This window comes from Lithobates pipiens, unplaced genomic scaffold, assembly GCF_037356315.1.
Source record: "Lithobates pipiens isolate NorthernLeopardFrog02 unplaced genomic scaffold, aLitPip1_a1.2 Scaffold_8, whole genome shotgun sequence".
NCBI lineage: Eukaryota > Metazoa > Chordata > Amphibia > Anura > Ranidae > Lithobates > Lithobates pipiens.
Genome location: NW_027507903.1, coordinates 503,147,820 through 503,161,147, shown reverse-complemented (window position 1 = coordinate 503,161,147; position 13,328 = coordinate 503,147,820). Strand labels below are relative to the sequence as shown.

The 13,328-nt window shown below is 44.4% G+C and overlaps 1 protein-coding gene across 2 annotated transcripts in view; it reads left to right on the top strand.

Moving 5' to 3' along the window:
• The window catches only part of AGK (acylglycerol kinase), a 157,164-nt gene that overhangs the window by 131,848 nt on the left and 11,988 nt on the right, over positions 1–13,328 (top strand). For both annotated transcript variants that reach the window (XM_077469255.1, XM_077469256.1), the window contains 2 exons: positions 7,830–7,977; positions 9,068–9,165. In XM_077469255.1, the coding sequence (XP_077325381.1) occupies positions 7,830–7,977; positions 9,068–9,165 (246 nt within the window). The remainder of the gene's footprint in view (positions 1–7,829; positions 7,978–9,067; positions 9,166–13,328) is intronic.

Sequence of the window (13,328 nt, the reverse complement as noted above, 5' to 3'; positions counted from 1 at the left end):
GTGGCAGGTGATGTGGCAAGTGGACAATCCACAACTTGTGGCAGGTGAAGTGGACAATCCACAACTTGTGGCAGGTGACATGGCAAGTCACGTGGCAAGTGGGCAATCCACAACTTGTGGCAGGTCACGTGGCAAGTGGACAATCCACAACTTGTGGCAGGTGACATGGCAAGTGGAAAATCCACAGTACACTGCTGCTCTCACAGCTGCTTCTACTCACTCTGGTCTCACAAAATGGCTGAAATAGTTAATAATACTGTTTTTTGAGCTTGGGGAGGGTCTTATGATAATTAAACGCTTCTAGACGCAAACACAGTAAAATGCAACATGCAATCGCGGCATAACAGGCATTTCTAAATGCCGGTTTCAGCTTTTAAAAACGTGTTCAGCAAAGTTTGCACTGGTATCTCGTGTGCAGGGGGCCTAACAGGTAGAAGGTACTTTCTAGGAACATTGTTAAAAAATTTTTAACCCCCTTAGAGCCGGCTTTAGAATGCTAGGAGGTGGGGCGGAGCTTATGGTCATGTGACCACCATGATTAGGTGTCACGGCGGTCACATGATTGGAAAGCTCCCGATCACAAGCAGTAAACGGGAGTTTTCAATTAGCTGCCAGTAACTGCGCTGGGAGCGTGCAGGGCGCTCACTCTCAGCACAGCTCTATCAGCACTATTGCATACAAATATGTCGCTGCATATTTGCGTGCGCTCGGCACGAAGAGGTTAAGGCTCATGTAAGTACCTGAACTTTACTTGGCATTAAACTCTTGCAGTCCTATATACAGCATAGGTAAGACTGGTAAGTGGTAGGGGCAAGACTGGGAGCCAATCAGTTGTACTGCTTGCAAATGTGTTGTCAAGGAACATGTTGATTATGAATAAGAGAGTAGAGTAGGCTTGCAAATTACCTCATCAGTTCAGGCTGCTTCTACTGTTTTACTATCCAGTTAGCAGAAAGGGGTGAAAAGACACTGTTGTATTCCTTAACTGTAAGTGGTGTCATCCACCTGGCTGTACTGAGTGAAGAGGCTGTGTAAATCTCAGGAAAAAATGAAAAGAAATATACCGTATATACTCGAGTATAAGCCGAGATTTTCAGCCTCTTTTTTGAGGCTGAAAGTGCCCCCCTCGGCTTATACTCGAGTCATCGCTGTCTGCCCGCTCGATCAGCGTGTCGAGCAGACAGACAGCGGCCATTCTATGATTCAAAAGCCGCGCCTCCGGCTCCGCCTTCGCCTGTGATAGGCGGAACACTGAATTTCCCAGCAGCCTGTGTTCCGCCTATCACGGGCATCGTCTCATCCTCGTACTACGGACGAGGATGATACGACGTCCGTGATAGGCGGAACACATGCTGCTGGGAAATTCAGTGTTCCGCCTATCACAGGCGAAGGAGGAGGCGCGGCTTTTGAATTTTACAATGGCCGCCGACGAAGAGGGCACGGGACGGAGGCAAGGCAAGGCACGGCACGGGACGGGACGGGACGGGACGAAGGCAAGGCACGACACGGGACGGAGGCTCGGGACAAAGGCTCGGGACACAGGTAGGCTGGACACACACACACACACACACACACACACACCTGTACTGCCCACTAAACATGATGGGATTTTTGTCGTGGCTATGACGCAAAGTGGCTGCTGGATGGTCTTCTCTGTGTGGGTGGCCAGCGGGAATAAATCTGCGACTCAACTATTCCCTTTTCCCTGCCAAAGTGAATGGGTCCTCAGCCCTGGTTCACACTATATTGCCATGCAGCTAACACTGCAAACCCTATTCATTTCCGCACTGCGTTTTGCGATCTGCTGCGGGTGTAGGTGCAGGTAGGCTGGACACACACACACACACACACACACACACACACACACACACACACACACACACACACACACACACACACACACACACACACACACACACACACACACGGATGGAGACACACACACACGGATGGATGGATGGATGGAGACACACACACACACAGGGATGGATGGATACACACACACACAGGGATGGATGGATGGATGGAGACACACACACACAGGGATGGATGGATGGATGGATGGAGACACACACACACAGGGATGGATGGATGGATGGACACACACACACACAGGGATGGATGGACGGACACACAGGGATGGACGGACACACAGGGATGGACGGACACACAGGGATGGACGGACACACACACAGGGATGGACAGGCATGTCTCACCCTCGGCTTATACACGAGTCAATAAGTTTGCCAGTTTTTTTGGGGGTAAATTGGGGGCCTCGGCTTATATTCAGGTCGGCCTATACTCGAGTATATACGGTAATTCCTTTAGCAGGTTAAGCATGTCCCTTACGTATTTAATCTGTGTATTTGGTTGTTTGTCTGTAATTCAGCTTTAAAGGAAACGTTCACCTTTTAAAAAAAAAATTATAATAAATGCACATATTTTTGGGAGAGAAAAAAAGTGCATTTTTTTTTTCTTGCAGGAGTCTGGAAAGTATTACACCATGATCAATGGATCAGGGTTACAATGTCAGTCTTCTGCAGTCAAGTCCTTCAGCTTAAAGGCTACTTTCATACTGAGGCACTTTAGCGCTAAAAATAGCGCCTGTAAAGAGCCTCTTCTCTCACTCCAGTGTGAAAGCCCTCACACTGGAGAGGTGCGCTGGCAGGACGCTAAAAAATCCTGCAAGCAACATCTTTGAGGCACTGTATGAGCGGAGTATACACTGCTCCTAAGGCGCCCCTGCCCATTGAAATCAATGGGCAGTGCCGGCAAAGCGCCACTGCAGCGGGTGCTTTTAACCCTTTTTCGGCTGTTAGCGGGGGTTAAAAGCCGAAAAGGGCCGCAAAAATGATGGTAAAGCACCGCTTACAATAGCTTTACCACCGATGCCCCCAACGCCCCAGTGTGAAAGTAGCCCAAGTCTGTACCTCCAATACAGGTTGACTGTTTAAAAGCTGCAGGGCTTGTGAATAAACCATGAGAGTTTTTGAATTGTTACAGCAGGTGCGGAGAGAGGATACAGGTGGAACATGTAACAGGTAAGAGGATAAATACAGGTGGAACGTGTAACATGTTTTAAAATTTGAACTTGTCCTTTAGTGTTCATTATGCAGGTTGTTAATGTTTTACAAGAACACTACTTCTTTCAGACCTGATTGTCTAGATCCTGTATCCTTGCCATGGCCTTCTTAAAGTGGTACAGTGCTCTGAGGCAAACACTCACTGCTTTGGCCTACCCAAGGCTTTAAGCTGGCTATAGATTATTTGGTTTTTTTTTTTTTTTCATTCAGCCATTCAGCTGAACAAAAATAAAAAATAAAAAAACAGATTCCTCCATGCACACAAGCAAAGTGGATAGAGGAATCCTCCCTGAGACATTTTCTGACAGTGGAACTCTCTGCTGTCATTATACACTGATCAGCAGCTGCAGCCGACTGATCAAGAAAAAGTTCCCAACAAGCCCTTTAGCTAAACATCAATCTAGGGATCGACTTCTGTCAAAATAGGTACCATCGAAACTCCACCAGTCCCTACTGAACCAGCTGAATTTCAATCTATATATGGCCAGCTTTAGCCTTTAACGGCATCTGGCATCCAACGCTTGGAGAAGGACAAACCTCATTCTCGTACTGCTACTGGAAACGTTGATCGGGGTGGATTAAGTATAATAAAGTTCATATTAAAGGTGAGCGTACACTTTAAAAGTTCATCGGTGTGTCTGTCGACCAAATTGGGTATAGCGAGAGATAATTATCTAACGATCAAGAGAAGTACAATGCTTTTTTTGTTCTTTCCATATGGTGTGAAGATTTGCCTCTCTAGAGTTACAATTACCAGACCTGAGTCACAGCTACAATTTAGAACCTAAGTGCACATAATGATATTTATAACGACGAACTTTGACGGATAGAGACAGGACTACAGCAGGTTCACAAAGCTCTGACTGATGAGGGCTCGGAAGTGGAAACAGAACATGCAATTAGGGCAGACGGAGGTGATATTTTGGGCTGAATGGACCTGTTTTAGCAGCATTTATGTGCACTGCTAAGATTAACAGTGAGTGACAAATCACTTAAACTCTTTTTGCGCAACAGCGAAAAAAGATGGTTATTGAGCTAATATCTTTTACTGATCTGAGCTGTGTTTGATATAATCTTACCAGATGGACCTATTTTTAGGGTAGTCTATTTTTCGACTAGTAGGCAATTAATTTGATTCTATTGTCCAGTATGTTACATACAGTGCCACGTCTGCGGAAACCTTAGGGGGAAAATTCAGTATCCTAATATTAGAATTACTTAATTCCTTTCCTTTTTATTTTTTATTTTAAATTGCTTTGTCTGAGAAAGAAGAAGTAAAAAAAAAAGCCCATAGTCATGTTGCGTCAGGCCACTGCCACCAACTTGTGACAAATGGCTGGGTCAGCTGTCACTGATATGCAACAATGCCACTCTCAGCCTCACCCTGCGCAAAGATTTTCAGATTTTCAAGCTCGCAGGACCACAAGTGCCAACAGACAGATTGCCACTGAGTTTGGTTATCTAAGCCATTACCCTTTACTCTGGCAACAGAATTTTTTATACAAAAATATCAAATGCTCACAATATTAGCAATAGCAATTATCACCTAAAAATCAATGTCTGTAACACCCACTGTCACCACAGACAAAATATCCAAAGATTTACCATATAGTAATGTTCTTTATAGAGATAGGGATCCTTTAAGTTCTTTATTAGTGCATTAGAGACAATATTAAAGTAGAAGTTCAGCTTTAAATGAACTAACTCCAAGCTAACTCGCAGCAACATTCTAGGCCTAACCTATCTATCCCTGTAAAGAAGAAATCGATATACTGTACATACGACTCCGGTCCAGTCGTACGCTGAGCTGTGGGCAGTGGCTTCTGTGTGTGGCAGTGTGCAGAAGAGACAGCTGACAATTGAAGCCCCATAGTAACTCTATGGGCAACATCACTTCCGCCGCTAGAGATTGGACTGGATAGGCATTCAAAAAGGTATGTATAGCGATTTTTGCTTTACATGGTTAGATTTACAGACAAATAGTTTTAGGCTGAAATTCTACTTTAACGATTTTGAAATATCATTTAATAAAAAAGGACTGTTAAGAAAAATAGGGAAAATAAAATATTGACAGAAAAAAAAAAAGTCTTACCAAGCTCTTGTTAAAGAGGCCTACACCTTGTCTAACCTGATTAGACAGGAAGTTCACCCCCCCCAGACCAACCCTACACCCCCTCCCCCCTGATTTCTGAGCAGGCATATCAACCATGTAGTTTCATAAACCTTCAACCTTTCCAGACAACTGGGGTGGTTTCTTCTCCCCTTACCTGGAATATTTAATTTGCAAGAGAACCCGATCCCCAGAACAACCATGTGGTTCCTCCAAACAGACAGTTTCCCTCCACACTGGGGGGGGGGGGGGGGGGTCCCACCTTAACCAAATTTCCTGCTTCGGATTTGGTTGGACACCATCTAGGCATAGTGTGTTCACTTCTGGGAAGGAGTGAGAACTTCCCTGCATCGGGGAAGTATCCTAGTCCCTGTGCTGGACAATGATGAGAGTATTAGGGTTGCTTTCCCTGTATTTCCTAAGGAGAGTACCCTGTAAACTATCTCTTAGCCAGTAGCCTCTGCACTGAGAGAAGAGGTTTGTGCAGTGGGCTCCACAATTGCTGCTTCACCAGACCTAGGGATTTAGGAGCTTCTTAGACCCCCCTGTCTGTAATCGGGCAGGCTCTGCATCAATCTTCTACAGGCCTCAGCGTCACTTCAGGGTGTCAGATACAGTGCCTTGCGAAAGTATTCGGCCCCCTTGAACTTTTCAACCTTTTGCCACATTTCAGGCTTCAAATATAAAGATATAACATTTTTATTTTTTGTGAAGAATCACCAACAAGTGGGATACAATTGTGAAGTGGAACGAAATCTATTGGATATTTTAAATTTTTTTAGCAAATAAAAAACTGAAAAGTGGTGCGTGCAAAATTATTCGGCCCCTTTACTTTCAGTGCAGCAAACTCACTCCAGAAGTTCAGCGAGGATCTCTGAATGATCCAATGTTGTCCTAAATGACTGATGGTGATAAATAGAATCCACCTGTGTGTAATCAAGTCTCTGTATAAATGCACCTGCTCTGTGATAGTCTCAGGGTTCTGTTGAAAGCGCAGAGAGCATCATGAAGACCAAGGAACACACCAGGCAGGTCCGTAATACTGTTGTGGAGAAGTTTAAAGCCGGATTTGGATACAAAAAGATTTCCCAAGCTTTAAACATCCCAAGGAGCACTGTGCAAGCGATCATTTTGAAATGGAAGGAGTATCAGACCACTGCAAATCTACCAAGACCTGGCCGTCCCTCTAAACTTTCAGCTCAGACAAGGAGAAGACTGATCACAGATGCAGCCAAGAGGCCCATGATCACTCTGGATGAACTGCAGAGAACTACAGCTGAGGTGGGGGAGAGTGTCCATAGGACAACAATCAGTTGTACACTGCACAAATCTGGCCTTTATGGAAGAGTGTCAAGAAGAAAGCCATTTCTCAAAGATATCCATAAAAAGTCTCGTCTAAAGTTTGCCACAAGCCACCTGGGAGACACACCAAACATGTGGAAGAAGGTGCTCTGGTCAGATGAAACCAAAATCGAACTTTTTGCCCACAATGCAAAACGATATGTTTGGCGTAAAAGCAACACAGCTCATCACCCTCAACACACCATCCCCACTGTCAAACATGGTGGTGGCAGCATCATGGTTTGGGCCTGCTTTTCTTCAGCAGGGACAGGGAAGATGGTTAAAATTAAGGGGAAGATGGATGCAGCCAAATACAGGACCATTCTGGATGAAACCCTGTTGGAGTCTGCAAAAGACCTGAAACTGGGACGGAGAGTTATCTTCCAACAAGACAATGATCCCAAACATACAGCAAAATCTACAAAGGAATGGTTCACAAATAAACGTATCCAGGTGTTAGAATGGCCAAGTCAAAGTCCAGACCTGAATCCAATCGAGAATCTGTGGAAAGAGCTGAAAACTGCTGTTCACAAACGCTCTCCATCCAACCTCACTGAGCTCGAGCTGTTTTGCAAGGAAGAATGGGCAAGAATTTCAGTCTCTCGATGTGCAAAACTGATAGAGACATACCCCAAGCGACTTGCAGCTGTAATCGCAGCAAAAAGTGGCTCTACAAAGTATTAACGCAGGGGGGCCGAATAATTTTGCACGCCCCACTTTTCATTTTTTTTATTAGTTAAAAAAGTTTCAAAAATCCAAAAGATTTCACTCCACTTCACAATTGTGTCCCACTTGTTGGTGATTCACAAAAAATAAAAATTTTATATCTTTATGTTTTGAAGCCTGAAATGTGGCAAAAGGTTGAAAAGTTCAAGGGGGGCGAATACTTTCGCAAGGCACTGTATATTGGTAACAGCCGTTCCAAACACATGGAAGCGGCAGTGAGATGTCAGCAAATAGGCTCTCTCGAGATATTTCGTGTTACGGGCGTTATCAAGGAAATACTTCTGGTGAGCTATTAGTACTACTGTCAACTGTATCTTTGAAGAACTTTGCTTTATATGGACTTTTGCTCTTAATCACAACCTTCCACATTATTGTGATTATTGGGTTGTATTATATAGATTTGTCATTGTTCTATTACCTTGTTCTAGCACTGCACATTTGTTTGAATATACTGATTACAAGGGTTGTATAGTCACCTTGGGTGCTAACTGCTGATGTAGGGGGAGCACTCGCTTTATATATTGCTGTTATATAAATAAAGGGTGCTGGTCATGTTGTCATTGTTTCAGGAATGGCCCCAGAGGCATCAGGCCTCCATCTTGTTCTTGGGACCCACTGAGCGCCCTCCAGAGGAACCCGAGGAAAAGCCAATACGCCCAACTCTTCTTGTTAGAATATACCGAAGGCTTGCCAACTACTGGTCACCCCCAAAAATTGGTAAGCTTGCTCTTTGGCTTTTTTCTGACATGTTGTAAAGCACTGTGCAAGCTAATGGTGCTATATAAATCTTGTATAATAATAATATGCTTCTCCTTTAACATTGTTCATTCATGTACGCAGCTGTGTAAAAAATGTTTATTTAATGGGTTTCTGCATAAATTGTTCCTAAAAGTATTCTGAGCTACAAGTCTTACACCCCATTCACACTGAATGTGGCTTTGAAGCGCAATTTCAAAGCCGCCAGTCAGTGTGGTTTCATGCGCAGCTTACCGACATCTGTACAACTTCATGCACAGATGTCTATGCAAGTCGCACATGAAGTCAATCAAAAATAATTCAGGAACCATTTTCAAATCGGTGCAAGTCTGAGTCACACCGATTTGAATAGTTCCATAGGTACAAATAGGGTGGGACATGTCTTGCGTTTTTAAACTGTAAAATCAAATGACAAGTCACCCTGGTGTTGACGTTGGCTAATTTAGGTAATGACACACATGATTTTAATTTGCTTTATCTGCACTGTATAACTAGTGAACTTTCAAGGTTACTAATGGGAAAGGGGCACAGTTAAAGTGGAAGTCAAGTCATTTTGAAATTTGTGCATCAGCAATATAGCGCATTACAATCTTGTATATTGCTAATCAATAAATGTCACACACCAAAAAGAGTCCATTAATGGACCCCCCCCCCCTAAATTCCTCAGCGAGATATGGCAACAAGAACAGTTGATGACTGGCCCTGGCACCAAAAGGTGTTGACGCTTGCTGCCACCTCCTGATCTCCTCACACATACCTACCGTTCTATCACTAGGGTACCTTGGTTTGTAATAATGTATAAGAGGCAGGAAGGGCCTGGCATTGTCAGAAAGTGCTCAAGGTTTTCCTGTTGGATTGGTTTGGGATCCGGAAGTAACAATGTGGAGGCTGCTGCAAGTATGCATGGGCACTCCTAGGTACCTGCAGGCAAGTTTTAGGTATTTTTGTGTTAACTTCCACTGGTGACCCCAGTAATGGGCGCTAAGAAAAAAAAGTTCTGTATAGACTGAGCTTACAATCATTGACAATATTTCCATCTTCCATTTTGCAGAGATTCCTGTAGAAGAGCCTCCTGAGCAGTGGGAAGAGGTTCAGCTATCAGCAGTTGAGCTGACCATCAGCACCCAGAATTATCCTCCAGATTTAACAGTAAGTCTGTGACATGTACAAGCCAACCTCCTGTTTGTGTCCTTTCTATACTTACAAGAACAAGTATTTAACTGAATGTAAACCTAACCACTAAAACCCTATTGCAGCTTAAAAATGATTCTGTAATTTCAAAAGTAATTTTAAATATTTTTTAAGCTAGTTTTCTTTAAATAATACCCAGTGATACAGGGTGACAATGCTCTATCCCTCTCTCCTAATTGTTCTTTTAATGAACAAGGTGGCCATTACAACACACACACATGGTACACTGTTGTCACCACCAGCAAACCCACCCTGAGAAATGTCGTCATGGAGCCATCACTGGAGTGCATGTACACAGAACATCAAGCACTTAGATGCAAAAAAAGGAAACAAAATCAAGTCTTTTATTTAAAGTGGTTGTAAAGGCACTCATTCTATGTATGAAGGTAAAAAAAAAACTTATTTGCGCAGCAGACTTACCAGAGCCCCCTCTGGATCCAGTGATGTACACAAGAGCCTTGCCTCTTTGGGGATTCGCATTCCGGATTGGCTTTTGGTAACAGCCAGTGGGCCATTCAGGAGATTGGGGGGGGGGGGGGGGCAAGCCACAGCTTTTTGTGTATAAATGGACACACAGAGCCACAGCCCAGGAGCACGCCTGCTTGGATGCTTCCAGAGCAAGCGGCTTGTTATGTGGACAGGAGGGAGGGGAAGAGAAGAGGGAGGATCTAGGCTACTCTGTGCAAAACCATTACATAGAGCACAATGAATGAATGAATGAATGAAATACTTATATAGCGCACAATGCGAACTGAATCGCCTCTAGGCGCTGTGGCGAGCTTTGATCATCTGCTAAAAGAGGAAGGTCTTGAGTTTTTTCCTAAAAGCCAGGTGATTTTCTTCCAGGCGGATGTTGATTGGTAGAGCATTCCATAGCCGAGGCCCTTGGACAGCGAATCTCCGATCCCCCTTGGATTTATACCGGGCTTTGGGCACGAGGAGGAGGTTTTTGTTGGCTGATCGAAGACTGCGGTTTGGTGTGTAATGATTTATTTTCTCCATTAGGTATTGCGGAGCTTCTCTATGCACGCATTTGTGGGTGAGGCAAAGGGTCTTGAACGTGATCCGATTTTTCACGGTTAGCCAATGTAAGCTCCTCAGTGAAGGAGAAATGGATTCCCAGGGTTTTTTTCCTGTTATCAGCCTTGCCGCCGTGTTTTGGATCAGTTGTAATCGCGCAAGTTGATATTGTGGTAATCCTATGTAAAGCGAGTTTGCGTAGTCCAGTCGTGAATTAATGATTGTTCCAACTACCACTGCTTTGTCATTCTTTGGGATAAAAGGGATGAGTCTGCGAAGCATGCGCAGCAGATAGTGAGATCGACTGACTACTGCTCCTATTTGCGCATCCATTGACATTTGTGCGTCTAAAATAACCCCAAGACTCTTGGCTTTGGTCTTTGGGGAGATAGTCTGCCCAAAGACGGTTGGTGGAGACCAGGAGGTTTTGGTTGCGGGCTTATGATTTGGGTGTAAGATAAGAAGCTCTGTCTTTGATTGGTTCAGCTGGAGGGAGTTGGTGGTCATCCAGTCCTCTATTGATTTGAGGCAGTTTTCAAGTTGTTGTTGGTGATCTTTTTTTCCATTGATCCGGAAATAAAGTTGCGTGTCGTCAGCGTAAGAGTGGAAGCAGAGATCTGAGCATCTGATGATTTGAAGGAGTGGGCGAATGTAAATGTTGAAGAGAACGGGTGACAACGGAGAGCCTTGAGGGACTCCGCAGGTGACTGCCCGAGTTTCGGAGAGGAATTTTCCTAGTTTCACTGTCTGTGACCGATTTCCTAGGAAGGACGCGAACCAATGGAGATCTATGTCTTGGACTCCGGCTACTTCTGTGAGGCGGACGAGTAGAGTATTGTGATCTACTGTATCAAACGCTGCACTTAGGTCTAGCAGTACGAGGAGACACGGCTCTCCGTCATCTGCCGCTTCGAGGGCGTCATCCCAAATCTTGAGGAGAGCTGTTTCTGTTCCATGACCCGGGCGGAAGCCTGATTGCAGCGGGTCCAGGAGTTTGTGAGTATCCAGGTGAAGTTGTAGCTGATGTACTACAGCTTTCTCCATGATCTTAGAAATGGTGTTGAGGCTTGTAATTGGCCTACGGTTGTTTGGATCCTGAGGGTCCAGGTTTGGTTTCTTGAGTAGAGGTTTGACGATGCCTTGTTTGAGGATGCTGGGAACAATCCCTTCGTGGAATGATCGGTTTATGAGGTGGGTTATGGTTGGAGCCACGATGTCGGAGCATTCTTTCAGTAGTTTTGTGGGGATGATGTCAATAGGTGAGGTACTGTCACGCAGTTTATTAATGATGTTTTTTGCGGTGTCTACGGTAATTGGGGATAGTGAAAATTTTGGCTGTTGCGGTATGTTGGTGCGGACATCCTCTTTATGTATTTGCTGGCTGAGGTCGGATGTTTTCTTCTGACAAATTGTTTCCCTGATGGTTTTGACTTTATCGATGAAAAAATCTGACAGTTTGTCACAGTAATCCTGGGATTCGCTTTCTGGGGGTTCTAGGCACACCGGATTCATTGATTGATTAACCAGTTTAAACAGTTCCCGTGGTTGGTTTGCGGCCGTTGAGATTGTATATGAGAAGTGGTCCTTTTTGGCTTTGAAGATTGCTTTCCGATAATTCTCTGTCAGACCTTTGTAGTTAAATAGGTTTTCCTCGGTGGGATTTCTTCTCCATGTTCTTTCCGCTCTTCTGCGTTCTTGCTTTAGTACGGAGAGGGAGCTATTAAACCATCCAGCATTTTTCTTCCTGATGAGAGCCCTGCGTTTTGGTGCTACCGAGTCTGCTGATTGCAGTAATGCCTTGTTCAGGGAGTTGAGTGTTTCCTCCGTAGAGTGGTTTAAGGTTATTGTAGATATTTTTTTGGACAGAGTGGTTTTGAAGGCTTCGGAGTACAGTTTTTTATGCGATCTGGCCCAGTGCGTTGTTACAGGTTTCCGTTTTGCGTTGGTGATGTTGGTAGTGATTTTGAATTTGATGGCGTTGTGATCCGTCCATGGCAGAGTTATGTTGTCGCATATGTTGACGTCGATGTTCTGTTTGAAAATGAGGTCCAGGGTGTGTCCTGACCCATGCGTGGGAGTCTTTATCAGTTGCTGTAGACCCAGTTCTTCTAGTTGATTGATGCAGGCAGTCGCGATGGGGTCTTTAGGCTCGTTTGCCCAAAGGTTGAAATCTCCGAGTGCCAGGAAATTTTTGAATTTTAGGGTGTGCATTGCAAAGGATTCCGTGAGGGGTGAAAGAAGATTGGACTTTGGTCCAGGTGGTCTGTAGCACAGTAGAATATGAGTGGTGTCATGGGGTGTTGGTTGAAAATGTAGCATCAGGGTTTCCATAAAAGCACAAGACTAATACTGCTTTAAAAATTGCAATTGCTTATGATGCACCATTCTAAAACCTCTTTTATTTAATATAAAAAATTATCTTAACAAAGACAAGCCTAAAGGAGTTGTAAAGAGAATATTTTTTCTATGCATTAAGCTAAACAACCTTTTTGTGTGCAGCAGCCTCCCCAGCACCCCCTAATTACTTACCTGAGCCCCATCTCCTTCCAGCAATCTCCACGAATGTCTAAGCCATCCAGGACACACCTCCTGTTTGGCTGAGACACAACAGCAGCGCCATAGGCTACTGCGCTGTCAATCAGGGGAGTGAGGGGGTGGGGCTGGGTCAGAGGTCCATGCCTGAATGGACACACAGAGCTGTGACTCAGCTCCAGTGCCCCTATAGGACGCTGCTCTCTGGGGGCACTCAATAGAAGAGGAAGGGGATAGGAGCAGCAAAGAGGGACACGAGAAGAGGAGGATCGGGGCTGCTCTATGCAAAACCAACTGCACAGAAGCGGTAAGTGTAACATGTTTGTTTTAAAAAAATTAAATAACAGAGCCTTTAAAATCACTTAAGCATAAGCTATTTTTGTTTATATTTTCACAATCTCTTCAATTTTTTTTTTTCTTTGTCATTCGCTCCATATTCATTTTGCTACATCAACCACTGTGGTAGTAACATGACTTCCCACGTCAGCATGATGTGGTCTTTCATCCAGCCTTTAGAACTGCATGCTTCAGGTCTGCCCACATCAGCATTACATTAAAACAGTGCATAC